Raw genomic sequence first — 11,715 nt, forward strand, 5'->3', positions numbered from 1 at the left:
TTGTTAGGTATCATCAGACTAGCATTATCGTCTCCTTCACCACCACACGAGCCCTCTAATCTGGAGTCGCTTCCTAGAGATCCATAGTCCATCCCATCATCTTGGTTGGTACTAATAGGTTCTTCCATTTCTTCTTTGACTAGCGTTTCATCGACTAATACCTGAAAAGATGTCATTTTTATATATCAATGGTCTTTACATGCCTAGCATATTTCAGCATTGTGTATGTAAAAAGTTAATAATACTAAAAAAACAAACAAATAATAAATAAATAAAAATATCAAATATTAAAGTGCTACTAGGAATAAGTTGTTCAAGTTGATCCTACCTGTACTTTTGGAGACGGAGATTGAGAAGAGGCGTGATTGTCAAGTCTGTCTTCCTGTGCATGGTCTGCCTTTGGGTCATCTCTCTGATCCATCCAGTGACTATCCTGCTGAATTCTGCTGCTTCCTTGCTGTTCACTATCTCCTTGGAAAGGTGAGACTCGAGGGGATGAGGGAGGAGAAGCTGCTGCTGGGGCATTACGTTGGGAGGCGGTGCTGCTCTCATCGCCTTTTCTTCGCTTTGGATGTGGACTGCTTCGGTCATCTGAGGCATTTCTAGACTGCATGGATTTTCTCCTGTTCCCTTCTGGCTTTGGGGGTTCATCAGGCACAGCTAGACCTTTGATCCGCAACAATTCTGCAGCCTTTATTAGTCTTGCCAGATCATTCTGCGCTACACTAACAACACCATCATACATGTAACTTAAAAGAGCCTCCAATTCATCAGGTAATACATCTTTTAGTACAATGACTGGATGCTTACAAGGTGTGTTGTCAAACATCTTCTCAAAGTATTCGCTACAAGTTGACAAAACCAACTTGTGTACTGGATAAAATTTGCCTTCGCATGCCACTGTGACATCTGTATATCTCTCCTGTGGAAGTGACGAAAAGAGCGAAAAATATTAATCATGCCTATTTCCATATACTAATATACATAATATATCCTTTACAATCATTCTAACATATCATCCCAAGACCACAATGCTTCTATTACCTTTTCTCTTAGTGTGGAGAGGATGTGACAAAAGGTTGCTTTGTGGTTGTTCCACGACAAGGAGAGCATTCCATCTGTCATCTTGAAATATTTTTTGTTGTGCCTGTGGGAAAATAGGCAAATAAGTAAAATTTATATAACACACACATACATACAAAGATGCTCTTACTATTGTTGTATTGATACAATATTACTATTACAGCTGCTAAAAAAAAAAGAAAGAAAAAAAAATATAGATAAAATAATGAATAATAATAATAAAAATAAAAATAAGCAGAACTGCAATAGTACTAACAACAGTAATATAGATGATGATGGTGATGATCATAATTATATGATAGTAATGATATCAATTTATTGCAAAAGGTAACAGTATGCTAAACAGGACTCCAGTGGTTGTGATACAGCTTATCTACATTACACAGATATCAAATCAAATTATTCCTATCCCTCCTTCTCATGATCAACTTTTCCCCATACGTTTTCCTAAGGAAGCTGGGTAGGGAGGTCAGGAGGGTACTATCATAGATACTCATTATTTATGATAGAAAAGAACACCTGATACATCTAATTATGTCCAAAATATCTGTGTAAACAAGTATCTTGCTCTCTGTGGCTGACTGAAACTAAGACTTTGTCACAGTATTAAAATAACAATAATATGGTCATTGTTTATTCTGTCTGCACATTTCTAAGAGATCTAGTAACTGTAGGCTAACTCGTAGTAATAATATATTAGTGGTAATTAGAGTGTCATAAGACAAGGTAATCACTGTTGCTTCTATGCCTATGACTTTCATTACAATTTACCAGGAAATATATTGTGAGTCCAAATTCAAACTTTCCAAAATGTACTCTGCTTGCCTTGCCTAAAGAGCCACAGGCAATGCCACACTGTCATAATGTACTGTCATTATAAAACCCCCTTACATTGTCTGTGTGTAGGGGGGGGGGGGGGGGAAATACAATTTACTGTTTGCATGACACCAGTAATTTTATAACTGTTTTACTTTGTTGGCGTATCTATGCACTGCCTTGCCATTGTGGGCACTACCATTGCTATGGCTGATCAGAATATACATAATCAACTATAATTGGACTGTATACATGATAAACAGCTCATCATTACCAACATCATTAATACTGAGGCAAATATCTTAAAGAAATATGGGTCCTAAGGCCACAACTATTTAAATAACCATTATAACATGTCAATATCAGTAATTATAGATAATAAATGGCAATGTTAATATCAATACTACTATTAGTAATAATGCTGCCAACTGCAATAACAATAACAGTTACAATAATTATAATAATAATAGTAACAATAATATTAACTATAAAAACTATAACAATAACATAACAATAATAGTAATAATAATAATAATATTAATAATAATAATAATAATAATGATAATAATAATAATAATAATAATAACAATCATTATAATAATAATAATAATAATAATAATAATAATATTAATAACAATAATAATAACAATAAAAACAATAATAATAACTGAAAAATTATAACAATTACAAAAATAATAATAATAACCTAAACAATGATAACAATACAATAACAAAAATGAAAATAAGATTAATAATAACAATAATAATAAAAATAAAAATAAAAAGGTATAAGAACATCAACAATAATAATAATAATAACCATCATAATAGTAATATCAACTATAATAACAATAACAATAACAATAACAATTATGATGATGAAGATGATAGCAATAATAATAATAATAATAACAATAATAAAAATCATCATCCTTATAACAATAACAATAAATTCAATAATAGCAAAAAATATAACTGAAAATGACAATCACGGTAATAATGATGAGAGAAAATTATTAAAAGAGAATAATAATAATATCACTATTATTATCATTGTAGAAAAAAGCAAATGGTTAAAATTTAAAAACCAAAGAAAAAGAGCAAAAAGTGAAATACCCAATATTGTTCTTTCTTTCATTTCTATATTACATCTGTGATTCCATAAATCTTTTCTTTCTTTGCTTTCTCTTCCTCCCGCCCTCTGTGTCGGTCTACCTCTCTTCCTCTTTCAATTTCTCTATCTCATGCAATTCGTCCTCTTAATCAACTTTGGCAGTCTATCTATTTCTATTTTCTCTACATAAATCTCTTTCCCACTCTCGCTCGCTATTTCTTCTCCTTTATCCATCTCTCTCTTTCTCTTTTCTCCTTCCCTCTCTCTCCCTCTCGCCTCTTCACGCTTCCTTTGTCTCCCATATTTCTCTTCATTCTCTATACATTCATCATTCTATAATAACAAATCGGATAATTTCCAAGATAAAGAATGTTTGGAAAAGAAGAGAAAATGAGAGGGTACAGGCCAAAGCTACCAAAGACGCAAAAATCGAGCGAAATAACGAAGTGAATAGGAGAAATAATTGATAAAATTGATGAAAATGCATGAGAGTGTGAGAACCAAGGCGCGGCTTGTCTCACTCTCTCAGTCTCCCATTTATTCGCAAGTTCCTACACCTGGCCCAAGAGTCGCGGCCATTTCTCCCTCCTTCCACCTTCCCCCTTCTCTCCCTCGACCGAATAGTGCAGGAAATGACTCGGAAAATACCTTCAGCGTCGCAAAATAAAGGAAGAAAGTCGCCACGTTGGAAGAGTCCGAGACGCTCCGTTGATGCGCTGCGCAGAAGTTCCAATTCTCGCTTGCCTGTTCATTCTTTTATTTCAGTGTCTTGTCTCCTTTTCGCTGATCGTTCTTTGTTACTACCTTGTCTTTGATTACATGGGAGCCCTGGAGAAATTATAATAGATTAGATCTTATAATTTTGCCTATGAGTATATGCTTGTGTATTCTTTTATTTGAGGCGATGCTCGAAAAAAATATAAATATAAGTTATAATATTAAGATACTCTTAATAACCTTGTCCATGGTGCGAATAAATTTCGAACAAATCTAACTTTCTTCACAAAAAACACTCACAATAACATAAGGTAAAGATATATATAAATCAAATTCCCTAAACCGATACTAGGCAACTCAGCGTCGCCGCCATGTTGCCGCTTCCTCAGCAACTCAAAAGTGTTGCGCGAAGCCGGCAACACAATTTTGTTTACGCGTTATAAGCTAGTAATTTATATGCTTAGCATGTTTGAAATCTATGACATCACGTGGTATGTCGAATATACATATACTCATAAAGATGCTATCTTTATCATTGTCATATTTATTTATGTTATTTTTTTGGAAACGCGGTGGAAGGGGAGGGGGGGTTTAACTTGCTGTAGATGGAGTGTCAGGGAGGGGGAGGGGCTGGAAATATTGATTAGTCTCTCGCTACTCGTAATTGTACAGGATTATTTTACTGATGGAAATATTTCCGTATCTGTTGTTCTTTCCCGAAGGTAAGACTTTAAAACGACCGTGCTGTGCGAAATACGCCAGGGAAACAATAATTTTCCCCGCCTTGCATAAACTACAGCTAATAAAATTTGAGATATATACACACAAATATGTATACATGCATTTCTATAGAATATATGTTAATGTAATATATATATATGTATATATATATTATATTTATTCATATGTACATATATACATACATAGATACATACATACACACACCCACACACACACATGTATATATATATATATATATATATATATATATATATATATATATATATATATATATATATGCATGTATGTATTTTTTTCTCTCTCTCTTCTCACAGTGCCGTGCATATAACCAAATGCAAATGATTGATCATTGCTATTATCTTTTATTCGAAACAGTAGCATTCGTTTCCGGTGTTGCTACTGATTCGGAACGTATACCTAAGCCTCTATTTCACTGACAAAACGAGCAACCTTGTTTGTTTATGTGCAAAGGAATTAAAGATATTTGTCAATTTTATTGGCTAATTATTAGAAAACCTCTAGAAGATATATATATATATTTCCCTTGAGTCACCCAATTGATTTTTTTTCTACGGTGTAACAGTATATCTCGGTTACCTGTTGATCACCTGTTGACTGATCCACAACACTTGGCTTTATTGTTGTCGTCCTTATTCTGGAAAGGAAATTCATAATTCTCCTTCTCCCTCCTTCACTAGGCATCCCATATAGTAAATTCGCCAAGCAATTTCTTTAACAGATAGTGCATTTCAAAAGCGTCTTGTATTTGTTGTTAGAATATCTTTCTGAGTCTGGAAAGGAAATTCCTACTTAATTCTCGTTCTACCTCCCTTACCAGGATTCCCAAAGAGAAAATTTCACGAGCATTTAAAAGTCTCTATTTCTACCAGTATTCATTTCTTTCGGCTGAAATGCCTCTGGGAAGTTTAAGCCAATCAGGATATTAGTCCCCATTGGTTGGCCCTTTAATCTCTGGTAAGTGAGATCAGAGTAACTTGCAAATATGGGCTAGAGCAGTAGCAACTCGAGGAGGTGTCATGGCGTCTGTTTTGATGACTGTTCAACCAAAAATATAACAATTATGATCATTATTTTCCTTTTTCTTAAATAAAAGAGACCAACATGATCGACCATATTCACAAAGCATCCATAACTCTTGTGACATCAAAATAAACCCCATGTGCTTTTTCCATGACACCTCGAGTTGCTACTGATCTAGCCTTTCCCTTGCAAATATGGCTGGATATCTGGGTTATCCATTCCTAAATTTCAATTCTAGGATGACTAGCACAATCTCGTTACACAGAACACTACATCCACTTCGGTATTCCATTATCTTGTAGTTTTTATTTATTACATACACACACACACACACACACACACACACACACACACACACACACACATATATATATATATATATATATATATATATATATATATATATATATATATATATATATATATATAACTGGTTCGGGCCGTATCGTGCTAAAACAAATCTTGCTATAAACAAAGACTCACAAAGCTGTTTTTCCCGTTGGTGAAAATAGAATAACGATTCGACTTGAAAATAATTTCTCACACAGGGGCAATGTATGACAAAGGAACTAAAATCAACACCTATGATATTCGAAATGTTAATACTGTAAATTGTCATGGTTCTGAATCTGATTCAAGGCCCTATCACACTAGCACTTTTCCGTCAAATTTTTGGCGTTTCCGAATGAACTCCGTATGAAAATCATGTAAATAAACATGGCGCTATCGAAGTGAGGTCCCGGGAATCACACGGACATTCTCATTCATATTACATTATGTTAAAGAAATAAGATGATGTATATTGTATATACGAATATTTTAAAATATTAGCCTATGTTTACATTCAATCATCCTATCTAATTTATTAATGGCACAAGATCAACACGGAACTTAGTCAGACGGAAACGGTCGTAACCGTCTTGGTCTGGGAGGCGTTCCGTTTGTAGACGATCCTTGTGGAAAGCCTCAATTTCAGACGGAACCCCAGAACTAGACGGAAAAAGTGCTAGTGTGATAGGGCCTTGCTCATGACACAGCTTGACAAGACTTAAAGATTCAAAGGGAAAATGAACTCTAAGAGACAATCAGTTTCCTTGGAGCTTGTCAAGTATTAGGAGGCCTATTCTTTCCTTCTGTTGACTGATGGCGCCTCTCCTATTTTACGCGTTCCACTGATTTTGTCTGCAGAACAAGTTTCCATTTATTTCCATTCCAGAGCAGGATTTTTTTGCACGTAATCATAATGCTACCGGTAATAAATACACTCTATGTCTTCAGTATGGTATGTCGTGCAATAAATGCGCGCATCAAACGGCTTTGGTGGCTTACTCTCTTAAACCACAAGCCCGTTCAACAAAAGCGAAACGAAAGCTGCATAAATTCCCTAGTCGAAAAATGTTTCTTTAAGCAATGCCAAAGTCCTGTGATTGCATTATTACCTCATTTAAAATACCGATAAACTTTTCCTGTAAAGCATTGCATCAGGGAGCTCATCTTATAAGAACAGGGACAAAACTAAAAAAAGAAAAAAAAAATGTGCAACAACCCTCCCGGTCACTGCTTCGAAAGCTTAACATAAATGTTCGAATCAATTTCACTATTTCTACTGGGCCTTAGCTATTGGATACAATGATCTCAAAGTTCCGGTCAGTTATACAATACTTTTTTATCCACTCCAAAAGCTGATGCCTTAGTATAACAGCATTCTTTGAGTAACTCCCTTTTACAAATAGTCCCGTCTAGTTAATGCAGTCTCCTTAGCCACAGTTTATTCAATGCTTGGAAATGCGCTGTCATGGTTTTATGATAGTGGTATCTTCGCACTGTTTGCTATGACGGTATTCGTTTGGGTAACTTCCTTTTGCAAATAGTTCCATTGGTTTACTTCAGTCTCCTTGGCCACAGTTGATTCAAATGCTTGGAAATACAATGTCTTATGTTACATGCTTGTGGTATTTCCGTGTAGTATTCAATAGGTAACTCCCATTTAATAATTTATTTACTTCCGTCTCCTTGACCGCAGTTTATTCATATACTTGGGAATGCACTGTCTTCTTATGTTCGTGGTGTCTTCGTATAATATTTGATAAGGAACTCCCTTGTATAATATGTCCCATTGATTTACTTCAGTCTCCTGGACCGCTGTTTATCCAAATGCTCGGGAATGCATTATTTTCTTAGGATTTTGTAAAACAGGTATGAATGAGAATTAATATCTTCGCAATGCATGAGATGTATTTAACCGGTTTCGAATATATCTTCGAAAACGGTTAAATACATCTCTTGTATTACGAAGATATTCATTCTCCTTCATATCTTTTCTACATTTGTCGACATGAATAGGGCTAATTCATATGGTTTTTATATTCGTGGTGACTATAAAAATTGTGCTTACGTTTCATATCATGCTCTATCTTATCTTAATAAACAAATACCCGAATGAAATTATAAAAGTAATAATGATGCTTGTTCGTGGATAACATATGATCTTTCTACATATTAGTATTCACTTTCTGGCCGATACTAATATCAATAGTGATAATCGTTTCAATAATGATCATAATAATGATAACAATGATAATAAAGTGATGGGGATAATGATGGTACAGTGGTGATAACAGTAACAGTGATAGTAATGATAATAAAGGTAATGATAAAATTATGATAATAATAACAACAACAACAATAATAATAATAGTGATAATGATAAAAAAATAATAATGATAACAACAATAATGATAAAGCTAATGATGATAATAATAATAACAATGATAACAATAATAACAATAATAATGATAATTATTATAATAGAAGTAATAATAGTAATAACAACAACAATCATGACAATGAACATAATAATAATAATGATAATGAAATAATGATAATGATGATTGTAATGATAATTGCAATAATAACAATAACACCATGAACAAAAATAACCATGATAGTAATAACGGAAATCATAATGATAATAACAAAAGTAATAATGATAGAAATAACAAAAATGATGATACTAACAACAATAATAAAAATAGTATTACTAATAATGATAATAATACCCATAATCATGATAATCAATGATAATGGAAATGATTATTATTTATAATAATGATGATAATGGTAATAACAGTGACAATAATGATAATGAAAATAATAATAGTCATCATAATAACAATAATGACTATAATAAGGATGATAATAAGAATTGTAATGATAATGATGATGGTGAAGATAATAATGAGGTTGATAATGATAATAATAATGATAATAATAATAATATTAACAATGATGATAAGGATGACAATAATAATTGAAATGATAATGGTAATGATAATGATAAAAATAATAAGAATAACAGTAATTAGATAGTAATAAAGATAATAATGATGATAAAAATGATAATAATAACAATAATAATGATAATAACAATAATGATAACAATACTGATGATTATGATAATAATAATAAAAACAATAACAATAACAATATAATGATAATAGTAATAATGATAACATTGGTAGTAATGATAACAACAACAACACTAATAAAGATAATAATGATGATAATGATGACATTAAGAGTTATGATAACAATACTAATGATAGTAACAATAATAACAATACTAATGATAGTAACAATAATAACAATACTAATGATAGTAACAATAATAACAATACTAATGATAGTAACAATAATAACAATGATACTACTACTAAAACAACAACTAATACTATTACTTCTACTACTAATAATAACAATGTTGATAATGATTATGATAAAGATACCATCAACAATGATAATGATAACAACAACAACAAGGATAATAATAATATTATTATTATTGTTGTTATTATTATCATTATTGATGATAGTAACAATGATAATAATGATAATGATAATTATACTAAAAATTATATTAATGATAATGATAATTATGATAATGATAAATAATGACAATGATAACAATTGTCATTACCCTAATGATAATAATAGTCGTAGTGATAATGATGATAATGTTGATAATAATTATTACAATAATGATAATAGTAATGATAATTATACTAATATAGTAGTAATGATGCTAATAATAATAATAATAATAATAATAATAATAATAATAATAATAATAATAATAATAATAATAATAATAATAATAATAATAATGATAATAATAATAATAATAATAATAACAATAATAATGATAATAATAATGATAATGGTAATAATGATAATAATAATGATAATGATAATAATAATAATAATAATAATAATAATAATAATAATAGTAATAATAATAATAATAATAATAATAATAATAATAATAATAATAATAATAATAATAATAATAATAATAATAATAATAATAATAATAATAATAATAACAATGATAATGATAACAACGATAATAATGATAATGATGATAATAATAATGTTAAGAGAATAAGGATGGTAATAATAATAATAATGATAACAGAGTAAGGATTAGAATAGGTGATAACAATAACAATGGTAATGATGATGATGAGGGTAATAATAATAATGATGGAAAAATGATAATTTATGATGGTAATAATGGTAATAATGAAAATAATAATAATGATAATAACAAAATTAATAATGGTAATAATAACGATAATGAGGATAATAATAACAATGATAATGAAATGGTAATAATGATTATAATGAACAATAATGATGATGCTGATAATATGATAATGATAATGATAATGAAGATAATGATAATAATGATGATAATGATAATAATAATGATAATTGTAATGATGATAATGATAATAATAATGATAACGGTAACAATAACATTGACGATAACAAAAATTATAGTAACAATAACAACAACAACAACAACAACAACAACAACAACAATAATAATAATAATGATAATAATAATAATAATAATAATAATAATAATAATAATAATAATAATAATGATACTACTAATAATGATACTACTACTACTATTACTACTACTAAAGATAATAATAATGATGCTGATAATAATAATAATAATAATAATAATAATAGGAATAATAATGATAATAATGACAGTAATGATGATGATGATGATGATAATAATGATAATAATAATAATAATAATAATAATAATAATAATAATAATAATAATAATAATAATAATAATAATAATGATAATAATAATAATAATAATAATAATAATAACAATAATAATAAAAATAACAATAATAATAATAATATTAATGATAATAGTAATGATAGTAATAATGATAAAAATGATAGAAATAGTAGTTGCAGTAATAATAATAATAACAATAATAATGATAATAATTATGATGATGATGATAATGATGATGATGATGATGATGATGATGATGATGATGATAATAATAATGATAATAATAATAATAATGATAATAATAATAATAATAATAATAATAATAATAATAATAATAATAATAATAATAATAATAATAATAATAATAACAATAATAATAATAATAATAATAATAATAACAATAATAATAATAATAATAATAACATTGTTAATAATAGTAATGATAGTGATAACAATTCTGTTAATAATGATAATCTAAATAATGATATGAATATGGTATTATTGGAAATGTAACCCCACACCTAATTTAAAGAATCTGAGCTTAGCATGTGGTAGAACACATCATTCTATGATAATTACTTATTAGTGTTCTGCCGACATCTCTCGAAATTCCCAGATATGTAGGCCAATCATACCCTCCTCAGCTATCGAGACCGATATCGTATTTATGCTTCGTTTGCGAAGAAAATGAGTGCTAGATTCGTTCGAAACACGACGAAAGCTATTGGAAAATTATTCTGTGGGGTTGCATTTCCAAATTTACCAAAAATAATGTCAATGGCAATGATAACCATTATAACCATATTGATAAAACCCGTAAAGATAGTGACTGTTTCGTAAAAAATATATTAGTTATCCATTTTGGTTTTCTTATAATCCTTACTCTAGAATGCTTCAAAGAAAATGTAACCTTATTATATGTATAACTATTATTAATCTAACATGAAATTCTTCGTGGTATTTTCATGTTATGTTGTACCTTCTTTTATGATACTATATCCCACGTAAGAACATTCTTTCTCGATGATTTTGATAACGAGAAGCATTGAGAAATATAAATGACAATATTGATATCAAAGGTGATGATAATGAT

General features: G+C 29.6%; 1 protein-coding gene across 1 annotated transcript in view; it reads right to left on the bottom strand.

The window, feature by feature from the left end:
* LOC138867458 (longitudinals lacking protein, isoforms H/M/V-like) overlaps positions 1-3,816 on the bottom strand; it is a 10,953-nt gene extending 7,137 nt beyond the window's left edge. Inside the window, exons 1-4 of the mRNA XM_070143288.1 lie at positions 3,662-3,816; positions 1,045-1,147; positions 329-922; positions 1-161 (exon numbers count right to left, since the gene is read on the bottom strand). The exon at positions 1-161 is cut by the window's left edge and continues 88 nt beyond it. Of these exons, the coding sequence (XP_069999389.1) occupies positions 1-161; positions 329-922; positions 1,045-1,125 (836 nt within the window). The 5' untranslated portion in view covers positions 1,126-1,147; positions 3,662-3,816. The remainder of the gene's footprint in view (positions 162-328; positions 923-1,044; positions 1,148-3,661) is intronic.
* Between the last annotated feature and the right edge of the window lie 7,899 nt (positions 3,817-11,715).

This window comes from Penaeus vannamei, chromosome 30 (genome assembly GCF_042767895.1).
Source record: "Penaeus vannamei isolate JL-2024 chromosome 30, ASM4276789v1, whole genome shotgun sequence".
Lineage (NCBI taxonomy): Eukaryota > Metazoa > Arthropoda > Malacostraca > Decapoda > Penaeidae > Penaeus > Penaeus vannamei.